The 13,722-nt window shown below is 37.8% G+C and overlaps 1 protein-coding gene across 1 annotated transcript in view; it reads left to right on the top strand.

Moving 5' to 3' along the window:
• The window catches only part of LOC125166398 (uncharacterized), a 301,490-nt gene that overhangs the window by 130,810 nt on the left and 156,958 nt on the right, over positions 1 to 13,722 (top strand). Inside the window, exon 14 of the mRNA XM_047860338.1 lies at positions 4,874 to 4,980. Coding sequence (XP_047716294.1) covers positions 4,874 to 4,980 — 107 coding nt within the window. The remainder of the gene's footprint in view (positions 1 to 4,873; positions 4,981 to 13,722) is intronic.

The raw sequence follows: 13,722 nt of genomic DNA on the forward strand, positions 1-13,722 counted from the left end.
AAGAGGCCCTATTCAGTGCCTCCACTGAGTTACCCCAGGGTTCTTTCCCTTCGTGACAATTGTGCCTTCATCTGTATGTCTCCTGATCTAGACTACAAGCCTCTTGGGGATAGGCCCTAGGTCTACATCTTCCATCGCTGTACTTGGCCGTCAACAATTGCTCAATCCAGATTTGTTAAATAAATGAGTGAATTAATGCACTTCTTAGGTAATTCTGGATTACCAAAGCCGAGAGGTACGAAGGAATGATTTTCACTTGGCCGTGATGCTGTGGTACAGGGGAGAGTAATATGGACCCAGAGTCTGAAAACCAGTGTGAATCACAAGTTTACTGCTCCGTATTCATGAAAGCTTTGTGAGATCGTTTCCTTATGTACATGAAATAAGGATAGTAGTGGCTGAATTTTTGATTTTCAAGTTTGTGGAGAGAATCAAATAAAATAGTAAACATTCTGGTAATTCATTGATCTTTTAATTTGGTTTGATTGTATTGTGTTACCTGAAACTGCTCTCTGTGACAGAGCAGAAATTCTTGAGTCCTCTCTAGTTTTGGTTCCTGAAGATGAGAACAAGGGTGGGAGGTGGCCTAAGTATGGTAGGCGTTGCAGCCGTGCTGGGGATGATACACTCTAAGAAGGGACTTTGAAACAGATGTACTTTTTTTTTTTTAAGTTTATTTATTTAAGAGAGAGAGAGAGAGAGAGAGAGAGAAAGTGTGAGTGGGGGAGGAGCAGTGAGTGAGAGAGAGGGAGGGAGAGAATCCCAAGTAGCCTCTGCACTGTGAGTCCTGAGGCCTCAAACCCAAGAATCATGTGATCATGACCGGAGCAGAAACCAAGAGTTGGACGCTCAACCCACTGAGCCACCCAAGTGGCCTGAAACAGACATACTCTTAGATATAAGGCCTCCCTCATCTCTCGAGATGAAGCCTTGAGCTCCTTCTGAAAGCACTGGCTCCATGTCATCTTCAAGCCCCTATTTACTTGACTACATCTTAGAAAAGTCAATGTAAGGAGGTGTTGCTGGACTGCAGACTCTGTGAGAAGGGCTGGGATCTTCGTTTTGTTGATTCGTGTACCTATTGCTTACAGCAATATTTAGCACATCACAGATTCGCAGTAAATATTTGTTGAATGAGTAAGAGCATAGGTTCTGAATGCTATCTGACCTTATGGTTCCTTTCTATGGAAATAAGTCAAGCAAACAGGTTATTTATTTTGTTTTTAAAACCAACATACAATAAAATTTACTTTTTTTGGAGTGCTAATGTAATTTAGCACCTATCCAGATTTGTGTGATTAGCACTGCAATCAGGATAAAGAAACATTCTATTACCCAAACACTTTCCTTTTTCTTTCTGCTATCTGCTGTGGGCCCCCCACCCCTTACTCCATCGCTCCCACCCCCTCCAGTAAGCATTGGTACTCACTGATCTCTTTACCATCACTAAAGTTTTGTACTCTCAAAATTGTTGTGGAGTACAGTAACTTTTTGTTGACAATGCCTCCTTTTAGCCAACATAGTGCCTTCGAGACTCATCTGAATTATATGTATCAACAGCTCATTCCTACTCCTGGCGGGATAACATGCCCGTGAATGGATGTAGCATCCTTTAACTGTTCACTTATTAAAGGACACAGCGATTGTTTCCATATTTTGGCGATTATGAATAGAGTTGCTATAAATATTCACATACAAATTTTCGTGTGAGTATAGTATTTATTTTTCTAAGAGATATACCTAAGAGTAGAATTGCTGGGTTGGAAGCTATGTATATTCTTAACTTTATAAGGAACTTCCCTTGTACAGAGTGGCTGTACAATTTTGTATTTCTGCAAGGAGCACATGAGACTTTCAGTTGCTCTGCACCCTTGTCTACACTTAGTATTGTCGGTTTTTTCCAAAAGTTTTTCTAATTCACATTCAGATTAAATTTGAAATCATAATTTCAATTTGTGTTCTTTTAGTGGCTAATTTTATTAACCATCTTCATATATGCTTACTGGCCATTTATATTAATGTCTGCTAAAGTATCTGTTCAACTATTGTGCCTATTTTGAATTGTGTTGTTGGTTTTTCTGTTGTTGAATTTTGAGAGTTCTTTATACATTCTGGATACAAATCCTTTGTTGGATACATGGTTTGCAAATGCCTTTTCCGGGTCTGTAGCTTGCCTTTATTTCTTTGTTGCTTTCTTTCCTTCTTTGTATTTATTTGTTTATTTTTGAAAGAGAGAGAGAGAGAGAGAGTGAGAACAAGTGGGGGAGGGGCAGAGAAAGAGGGGGACAGAGGATCTGAAGTGGGCTCTACGTGGACAGCAGAGAGCCTGACGTGGGGATCAAACTCATGAACAATGAGATCATGACCTGGGTCGAAGGCAGATGCCTAACCGACTGAGCCACCCAGGTCCTCCTGACTTTATTTTCTTAAAATGTCTTTCTCAGCACAAAAGTTTTGAATTTTGATTTATCATTTTTTAATGGATTGCACTTTTGAAATCGTATCTATGATCTCTCTTCACCTAATCCTAGGGCACAAGATTTTCTCTTATGTTTTTTCTTTGGAAAGTTGTAGAGTTTACATTTTATGTTTAGATTGATGATCCAATTTGGAGTTAGTTTTTGAATAAAGTGTGAGGTGAACATTGAAGTTTTTTTTTATTATTACTATTTTTTCTTTTTAGACATGTGAATGTCTAGCTGTTCCAACAGTGTTTGTTGAAAAGACTATTTTTTCGCCACTGAGTTGCCTTTAGCCCTTTGTCAAAACTCAGTTGGCCATGCATATGTTTATTTTAGTGACGTATTAGGTGGCTCGGTGGGAGGCCTCTGCCCAGCGTGTACCATTGTGTTCAATCTAAGCCACGAAGTAGGGCCATAATGGAGGGAAAATTAATTAGCCACCGTGGGAACAGAAGCATAGATAGAAAGTAGCTGAAGGCCCATAATACTCAGAACTCAGAACAGGGAGCCATGGACAAGCTGGTCACTAGAGCTCAGTTAGTATATTCATTAGTATATATCATTATATAATATTTTACATATTATTATATAAGGGGACTTCCGTGTGGATATCAGAGCTCCAGTACGCGTGGCCAGTTTTAGACAATTCTCCACATGTTCCCCAAAGTCCTTAGGCCACCTTTCTCTCATGTGTAAGATAAGGAAAGCAAATTTCAGGCACTGTTAATTATCCCAGACCATAGTGGCATATACTTTTAGTTAGCAATTTGAAAGTCCATTGTGACCTTGTTTCTATGGAAGAGTTATGAATCTGATATTTAAAAATGGTATATATATGACTTCTTTGCTTTTGACAGCTGGAGTTGGGTTTGTGGAGACACTGGCCCCCAACAAGTTCCTGTTAGGTGTATTTCTACTCACTCAGCTAGCTTTTAAGGAATGAGTGCATCTATAAAATACATCCTAGATTTCAAGAACTTGGAATGGTCACTTCAGAATCACCACTTGGTGAGATGTTGAGGCACTTTTTAGATACGACATTTGTTCTTTTGCGTTTCTTGATTTAAAAAAAAATTTTTTTTACGTTTATTTATTTTTGAGAGACAGAGCACAGGTGGGGGAGGGGCAGAGAGAGAGAGAAGGAGACACAGAATCTGAAGCAGGCTCCAGGCTCTGAGCTGTCAGCACAGAGCCTGGCATGGGGCTCGAACTCACAGACCGTGAGATCATGACCTGAGTCGAAGTCGGCTGCTTAACCGACTGAGCCACCCAGGCGCCCCAAGTTTCTTGATTTTCAAATAGCATAAGTGAGTATGAGTTGATTATAATGCATGCAAAATTGAACCTCAGGGAACCACCACAGTATGTTTCCAAGTGATTAATCGGCACAAAAACTAATTACCTGCAATTTGAAGATGCTTTTACTTAATATATCAGGGAAATTCATCAAATTATTTTAAATCAGAAAAATCTTTTGAAGTATTTTAAGTAATTAAAAACTGTTAAAGTGTCAAGTGGTCAAGATCAGTCAATCTTTCTTTCTCTTTCCCCTTCCTCCCTTCCACCCTCCTTTTCCTTCCTTCCTTCCTTCCTTCCTTCCATCCATCCTTCCTTTGGTCCTTCCTTCAGATCAATGAAATTGTCATTTTGTAACTTTATTTATAAACTAAATACAATTTCCAATAGGTGCGACACTAAACTCCCTAAATTGGGCTCAGCTAGGAAATTTCCACAGATGTGTTAATTGGAGGTGTAGTAAGGATTTCTTTCTCTCTCTCCCTCTCTCGCTCTTTCTCTCCCTCTTATATATATATATATATATATATTTATATATTTATAAAATATATATTTATAAAATATTTTGAAATATTTATATATTTATAAAATATATATTTATATTTTTATAAATACAAACATTTTATAAATATAAATATTTATAAAATATTATAAATATAAATATTTGTAAAATATAAATATATTATATAATATATATTTATAAATATAAATATTTATAAAAATATATTATAAAATATATTTATTTATTTTATAAATATATATTTTATAATATATTTTTATAAATATATATATTATATATATTTATGTATACATTTGTTTTAAGCTTTGCCTTATTGCGTGAGTTTTTTCACCATCCACTGCAGTTAATTACAGCAGTGGTTTCTGGTCTGATCCACTGCAATGTCAAAGTCATTTCAGAAAACTGCCGGAATCGAAAAAGCTTTAAACAGTCATGCAGGTCTTTAATTGTAAATTAGTTTTGACAGAACTCCGACGCAGAGTCTTGCCTGGTTCCAGAGCGATGCTAGCTGACAACCTCTCACTGCTCCAGGAGCAAAGGAACATGTGGAAGGAATTGTTCTTTTACATTTCACAGCTTGTCATTTCCTCCGCAGGGCAGCCCCTGACCCCTCTGAGAGATCCCGACACCCATAAGGGAAGTGTTCCCACTGATGTAAAGGAAGTAGAGACGCACTTTAACGCCAAGGAGGGAGGGAGAAGGGTGTGTCAAAGGGATCTGGGGAGCAGAGAGAGGAGATGGGCTTAAAACGTTTCCAGCAGGTTAGAATCCTGGCTGTGTTGCTTCCTTTCATGAGGGAAGGATGAAACATTATTTGGAAGGGTTCAAGAAATTCTGCAGGGTTTCAGGCTGCCTCTTTAAAATTCTTGTTTTGAGTGGAAATGGCAATAAAAATGAATGTGTCACGTGTGAACGATCGGAATAAAGGTTTGAGGGAAAAGTACGAATATGTGCTTGCTGCCCTATTCCAATATGTTTCTAATTACAGAGTGTGTGTGTATTAGACTGACAACCGCAGATTACAATTTGTGCTTTCGGGACATTTTACACCCTCAACGTTTTATTTGCTCTCATATATTCATCACGCTCGGTTTTTCCTCTGTACCTGGGCTGTTAAATAGCTTGGCGAGGAAACATAAAAAAAAGGCAATTCACTTGTGTTATCATTCAAACGGATTTGTCATTCTTCCCACTCAGTTGACTTGGGCCATTTCAAAACTCTTCAAGTTATTGATACTTTAAGAATCACTGATAAAGTCATTTTTGGAAACACTTTTTGAAATAATTGAAAGGATACTTACTTTCCTGAATGTGGTCGTTCATGCAGAGGTAATAAGTACTGACTCCTCCCTCCACACACACTGTTTTGTGGATGTGTGTGTGTGTGTGTGGATGTGTGTGTGTGCGCGTGTGTGTTTTGTAGTCTATGGGTTGACAAATGCAAGCATGCCTTGTCTGTTCAGCAACTGCTCAAACAAATGAACTATCCATGAAAATAATCTGATTTTTCCTTGATGAAATCTCTCTTATTTAATCTGTGGATACTCAGTGCCTCAGTATTAGACAAATACCCTTGCAAAATGATATCGCAGGAGTGCATGTTGACGACAAATACTGTCATAGTTCTGGACTAGATACGAACCACCACCATCGACCTAGCAGTTTGGGAAATTTTGAACCTTTCCAGAAAGGCTTGGGAGCATTTTTTAAGGAAGGAAGGGTCACTGTAGACCTGGGATGAAACAAACTTGTCTTTGGCCCCACTCTTCAACTGAGCATTCCAGAAGTACCCAACGCTAAATGCACAGTTTGGACAAGTTGGAAATAAGGACCTGTGGCGATAACATGTACTAAATGAATTATCAAAGAAACCATGGCCGAGGAGAATTTGCACCTCAGACATGACAAAGCAGCGGGCTTTCCGACATGACTTTACAACTGCTCTACTTGATAGGACTGATTTTAACTACAGCCTCTTTCATTTTTCTTTTTTTCAGTATTATTTTATTGTGGTCACAATATAACATGAGATGCACCCTCTTAACCAATGTTTAAGTGTGCAAAATGGTGTTGTTAATCATGTGGCTGATGTACTACAGCCAACTTCTAGAATGTACTAATCTTGCATAATTGAAACTTTCTGCCCATTGATGAAGGGCCCCCTATTTTCCCTTCCCTCCCCGGCCCCTGGTATCTACCAGCCTACTCTGATTCCCTGAGTTTGACAACTTGCAACTCTTCCTGGGAGTGCAATCATGAGTAGACATTTTTCCAAAGAAGACGCACTATAGGGTCTTTCTATAAATACTCCGCAGGGAGCACTGCCTTTGGTCTAGCACTGTGCTTTTCAAACTGGTAAGACCACATATGAAAATGAAAAGTAAACACTATTGTGAGTCATCCCAGGAATAAATGAGTTCATTAACTCTTTCTAAACGTGAGTCTGGCTTTGAACACTTTAATGGTCTGACTCACTTAGTGCACCTTGTTCCAGTGTCTAACTTCTTATGAACATAGAGTTGACTTCGTTCCAAGTGGAAATAAGTTAGAATAAAAAAGGCCAGAAAGGGGAAGTAATTAATTTTATCCAGAATGTTCCACTCAGTCTAATTAGATGATCCATATGGAATAAGAAACAGGAAATAAAAATTAGAAAATAGGATTTTGAGTGAAACAATATTTCCCTCAGCCAGTCTTTTGGAAGTCTCCTTATTTCTTAGAGAAATCAGTCTGTTCTTGAATGCGGACACCTTGGCAATGAGTGATAGAAGAACTTGGCACTTTGTAACACCATACTTAACACGTGGTCTTTGAGTATTTTGCATTACTAGAAGCCAGCGAGTTTGACCCACTTTTATTTGCAAAACCTTTTTTTGGTTAAGATTATTTGCCATAACTTGTTAAATGACCACTAGACCTTAACTATTTCGGTAGGGCCTTGCGCATTTAGAAGTTGGTAGGTTTGAAGCCTCGTGAAAAAAAAAATCCTGCAATGGTTTTGACGTGCATAGACATAAATATAGAGAAGGCACGATGCTAGTTTTAAAGGCACTGATGGTTCCTGGAGTGCAGTGAAGAGACATAGGTTGTGAAAACATGATTTAGTGAAAAGCAATGCAGAGCCCAAACCACAAATATTTTTGCCCATTTTATCCACCCTGTCTTTTCAAACGAATTCTCTTTAGTTAGTTTCCTTATGGTTAGGCCGGTGTACTGTTTTTATCAGCAAGCATGTCTTCTCCGGCGTTAAGATGTTATCAATCACACATGCACATACACATGCATGCGTAAATTCACATAAAACTTCCTAAGGTCAAGTATTTAAAAAGTGTCATCATTTTTTTTTTAAAACACTATAGCATTTTTTAAACCATAATTAATAGCATTTCCTTTACCTCACACAGACTTATACTAAGACATCTTTTTTTTTTCACCTTTTCAGACTTGCAGAAATTAAGCATCATGTGTGTGAATAATTACCATAAAGTTTTAACGAAGTGTAGTGAGTTAGTCGTTGGAGAGACGAGGAGTTCGTCATTTTCCCCCCGTAACACATGTCATGCTGGATAAAACCGATAGTCCTTGAATATGTGGTTTGCAAACATATCCTCTCAGTCTGCACCTTGCCTTTTCATCCTCTCAACAGGGTCTTTCATTAAGTAGAGACTTTGAATCTTAATGAAGTTCAATTTATCAATCTCCTTTTATGGTTCAGCCTTTTAGTGTCAAGTCTAAGAACTCCGTGTCTAGCTTAAGACCCTAAATATTTTCTCCATTTTTTTTCAAAAAGATGATCTATTTTATTTTTAATATAAGGAATGGGGTTTAGGTCAATTTTTATTTTATTTTATTTTGTAATTATTATTATTTTTTTTGGAATAGATGTTTAATTTCTTCAACACCATTTGTCAAAAAGGATATCTTTCCTCCAATGAGTTGGTTTTGCACCTTTCTTAAAAATCAGCCATGGAGAGGCATCTGGGTGGCTCAGTTGGTTAAGCTCCCACTTTGGCTCAGGTCATGATCTCACAGTCCATGGGTTTGAGCCCTGAGTCAGGTTCTGTGTTGATAGTTCTGACCCTGGAGCCCTGCTTTGGATCCTGTGTCTCCCTCTCTTTCTGTTCCTCCTTCTCTCTCAAAAATAAATAAATATTTTAAAAAATCAGCCATTGAGCATATTTCTTGAACTTTTTCTTCCTTCTCTATTCTAGTCCATTGATTTATGTGCTTATCTCAAGGCCGCACAGTAATGAATACTGTAGCCATATAGAAAAACTATGGAATTGTTTTCACACACTGTTGGATTCAATCTACTAATAGTTTGTTGAGGAGTTTTTAAGCTCCTGAGAGATATTGGTCTGTACTTTTGTTCTTATGCACTTTGTCTTGTTTTGGTGTCAGGGTTCAAATGGCCTCATTACATGATTAGAAAGTGTTCGCTCCTCTATTTTCTAGAGGAGATTAAATAAAATTTGTGTTAATTCTCCTGTATATTTTTGTAGGATTGTGCAGGGAAACTATCTGGGCCTAGAGTTTCAAAATTGTGAATTCAGTTAACTTAATGGTTACAGGACTATTCAGATGATCTCTTTCACCTGGAATGAATTTTGGTTACTTTTAGTATTTGAGGAGTTGATCTATTTCTTCTAAGTTGTTGGACGTATGAACATTAGTTATTCAAAGCATTTCTTTTTCTTTTTTGTGACTGCAGTATCTGTAATAATATTCTGCTTAATTTCTAATATTAGTGAGTTGTTTCTTCTCTCTGTCTTTGCCAGGTTTGCTAGAGGTGTATTAATTTAATCAATTTTTTTTGGAAATTCAATTCAGTTTCACTGCTTTCTATTCTAATCATTATTATTTTCTTCCATCAACTTGTTTTGATTTTATTTTGTTCTTGTTTTTTCTAGGTTCTTGAGATAAGATCTTAGATTATTGACTTTTCCCTTTCCTGATGTAAGCATTTAGTGTTATAGATTTCCCTCTCAGTATTACTTTAGCTGAATCTCACAAATGTTGATCTTCATTTTTATTCAGTTCTATTTTTTATTGCCTCTGAGGTTTCTTCTTTGACCCACAGACAATTTAGAAGTGTGTTCAATTTCCAAGGGCTTAAAGGTTTCCTCTTGTCTTTCTGTTATTGATCACTGGTCTGATTTCATGATGATCAGAAAAATTATTCTACATGATTGCAGTTATTTTCAGTTTGATGAAGTTTCTTTTATGGCCCAGGATATATTTGTGAATGACCCATAGGCACCCGAAAAAAATGGATATTGAGCTGTTGTTGGGTATAGCGTACATGTTTCAGTTGATATTGTGTGTTGATTGTGTGGGTCCGATTTTCTATATCCTTTGTTGAGTTTATGTCTAGCGGTGCTATCATTTGATGAGAGGGGAGTGTTGAAATCCTTAACTATAATTGGGAAGTTTTCTATTTCTTTTTCAGCTCTATCAGTTTTCACTTCATGTATTTTGCATCTTTGCTGTTTGGTGCACGTGTATTTAAGTGTTATATTTTATAAGTAGATTGATCATTTAATTATTATATAATCCTCCTCTCTGGCAATTGTCTTTGCTGTGAGCTCTGTTTTCTCTGATATTTTCTCCGATATTAATTATCTATTTTATATGATATTAAGATAGCCAATCTCATTTTTTAAAAATTAATGTCTGCATGATAGGTTTTTTTCATTTTTCTTTTTGCTTTTAATCTACGTCATTGAATTTGAAGCACTTTTTTTGTAAATAGCATATAATTTGCCATGTTTTTAAATTTAGTTTCTCAATATCTGCCTTTTTATTGATATAGTTAGACCATTTATATTTAAGGTAATTGTTGATATGGTAAGGCTTAAGTCTGCCACTTTAACATGTATTTTCACACTATCTTTGTTTCTTATTTTTCTGTTCCTTTTTACTTCCTTCCTGTGTATTACTCGAATGCTTTTTGGGATTCTGTCTTGATTTATTTATAGTTTTTGAACATATTTCTTTGTGTAGTTTTCAAAGTAGTTTCTCTATAGGTAGCCATGTAAATATGTGACTTATCACAGTTTCCTGGTATCGGTATTTTACCTGTTTGAGTCAAGTGCAGACGCGTTACTCACATTTAAGTCCCTTTACCTTCCACACTTTTAAATATAATCGTCTTGAATAACACATGGTGTTATAAGTATTGTCTTAATCACTAAATATGATTTATAACACTCACAAGGGAAAGAAGAGTGTATACTCACATTTGGTGATCACTCCATTTTCCTTTTTTTCCTTCCAGATGCTTCACGATTCCTTCTTTTATCGTGTCCTTTATCATTTCATGTTTGCAGAACTTCCTTCTTTATGCAGAACTAGCCATTCTTTAAGGCTATGTCTTCTGGTGACCGATTCTTTTAGCTTTCCTTCCTGCATCTGAAAGTGTATTTTCTTTCATTCCTGAAGTGCAGTCACTGAACATAGAATTTGTGGTTGGTAGTATGTATTTCTCTATCAGCCCTTGAAAAATGCTGTGTTGTTTTGGTGTGCACTATTCAGTTTGTGCATCTGGGGCTCCCACCGGACCCTGCCAGTAACCTCGGAGAGGACAGAAGGAGCTTCCCCAGGCCTGGCCACCCGGTGCTCTGGGTGGGGAAGGGAGTCTCCTGCCTCAGGATAAGAGGCTTCCTCGCCTAGTCACTAGTAGCAACAGGATCCACCTGCTACTGCCACTGACACCTGTTGTGTCTTGGTCGGGAGGGCTGTCTCAAGCTGCAGGGGAGGAGAACGTATCCCCTGGATGCTCATTCCAGTCTGGCTTCTGGTTTACCCTCCTCTCCAACGGTAGGACCCACTTGGTGGTGTTGGAGGGACTTCTTTCTGAAAGGTAGGTAAATGAGTCCACCTTCACCGCTATCTGCCGTTGGGACGGGTTTGAAGATGCTGGGTCTGGGTCTTCTGTTGGATGGTTGGTGGATGGGATTAAGTTGCCTTGTCCTACATTGGTGCTCCGATTCCAGGGTCTGTAATCACTTCTCCTTCCTCAGTATACTTTCAGAATTCTCCCTTGGCTGCCTCTTACATTATTTCCGGAATCTACAGTTATATTTAGAAGGAAGGAGAAGGGAGAGATGAGTCTAAGCCCTCTGGTCCTAAACAGAAGTCTCTTCTTATTGTTTAAGGTCCCACAGCATTTAAAAAGTTTCTTAGCATTTCATTTAGGGTTTGAAAAATATGGAAGGAGAAAAATGTTTTTAATTGTGGTAAAAATAGAGATCGCCGGAAATTTACCCTTTTAACCGCTTAGGAAGTGTAGACGTCAGTGACATTTAGTACACGGACAGTGTCCCACAACCACCACCACCATCCATCTCTAGAAATTTGTCATCTTCCCAAACTGCAGCTCTGTCCCCATTAAATACTAACTCCCCTTTTCTTCCCTCTCCCAGCCCTGGACAAGCACCATACTAATTTCTGTGCCTACGAATTTGACTACTAGGTCTCTCACATAAGTAGAATTGTAAAGTATTTGTTCTTTTGTGACTCGTTAAATACACCTAGCATAACGCCCTCATAAAAAGTGGTAAAATTTGAGTTGGCAAAATGTATTAGTCATTGAAATGTTTTAAAACATTGAGGAGGAAAGTTTTAAATTCGTAGCTAACTTGGGACTTTGAAACCTATAAAGTCTGAGATGTAGTATGAACTCAACAGCGTGGCTATCACTATTATTTTCTTCAGTATTTTGTTGTTCCTTTCCTCCTTAGCATGAATAACTAAAAGTCAGCAGTTAGGGTGTGGAGTCAAAGCTCTGTTTTTGTTCCTTTTTGAGACAACTAGCCATAATCCCTGTCTATTACCAGAAATGCACCAATGATGGAATCAGTAGAATTCAGATCAGTGCAGATTTAGTGGGGGTGGGATGGGGTGGGGATAGACCTTCAATATGGGAGTCAGAGAGGCTTAAATTCATACCTTGACTCTGACATTTAATGTCCTTTGTCAAATTCCTTAAACTCTGAATCTTTGTAGCTTCACCTTTAAAGGGGAGGTAACAGGCCCTATTTGGAGATTAGTGAAAATTCATGGTAAGAGTTATATACATATAATAGGTGCTCACAAAATCACCCCTGTTTTGTTGAGTTGATTATCATAATATTAGATACATCCTTGAGTACGTCTATATCCTGCTTAATTGTGGTATTGGGCAATGACTTTATTCTCACCTGTAATTTTCATTCAGCACTAGAGACTTACTAATGGGCAAAATAATTTACTCTTCTAAATAGATTTGGATGTTCTAAGTTCAACGAAAGTGTTCATTGATGATAACCAAAGAACACTCATGAGAAACATATTAAAATGTCTGAGTTCTTTCACTGTGCTTAAGATGGAGAGTTTCATATTTTTAAGAATAATGAAAAAAAGATGCTTCCATGAAAAAGGTAAAATCTTCTCTTTGTTTAATGTTTATTTATTTTTGAGAGAGACAGGGACAGAATGCGAGTGGGTTAGGGGCAGAGAGAGAGGGAGACACAGAAGCAGAAGCAGGCTCCAGACTCTAAGCTGTCAGCACAGAGCCCGATGTGGGGCTCTAACTCACAAGCCGCGAGATCATGACCTGAGCCGAAGTCAGACGCTCAACCAACTGAGCCACCCAGGCGCCCCAAAAGGTAAAATCTTCTTAAGCATGGCAGAAATGGGTGATGCTTGAACATTATTCTTAGAAAGAATAGCCAAATGTCTTCCTGCTCTTACATTACGATAATATTTTATTAGGCAAGGCATGCGTGCATCAATCTATTTTTATCCTGCAAGGGCAAAATACTCAGAGATTTCTGCTGGATGGATACTGTGGCAGAAATATTTGCAGTTCTGTGCCAGCAATAAAGTTAATCAAATAGCTTGAATTAAATAAGTAGCATATGCAAATCTGTTTGTATAAACTGCAAAATACTGGATAAAGCATAACGTATTATTGCCAGTCAACTAATTGCTGAGTTTCAGAAGGAGTACCCAAGTGTCATGTGGTTCCCTGTGGACAGATTGTGGTTTAATGGTTTGGACAGAAGTGAAAGTAAAGATGGTTTTGTTGCATTTCTGCTGCCAATAATGTCAAAACATCCCCAAATATGAAACCATTAAGCTTCTTAACACTTGTAAGAAACCAATTCATAACATATTAGGTACCCATCACCTGTTACCAAGCACTTTGGACTTTGGAGGGAATAATCCCGGCCAAACCTGAGCTCCAATTTTTTGATATTTGCCCTTTGTCAGTGCTCAGATTTAAAGATCCATGTGTCCGTTAGTTTTTCCTGTGAAGAAAAGATAAGAGAATTTCTTGTGTCTTGACATTATGACAATCATTGGTTTATTCATGTCTGCGGCATCCAAGAAGTCACTGCTTCTAGGTTTAAACCATGCTGCTGGCAGAGAACTTTATCAGCTCATTCCCTGAACTTATGT

The sequence above is a fragment of the Prionailurus viverrinus genome, chromosome B2 (genome assembly GCF_022837055.1).
Source record: "Prionailurus viverrinus isolate Anna chromosome B2, UM_Priviv_1.0, whole genome shotgun sequence".
NCBI classification, from domain to species: Eukaryota; Metazoa; Chordata; class Mammalia; order Carnivora; family Felidae; genus Prionailurus; species Prionailurus viverrinus.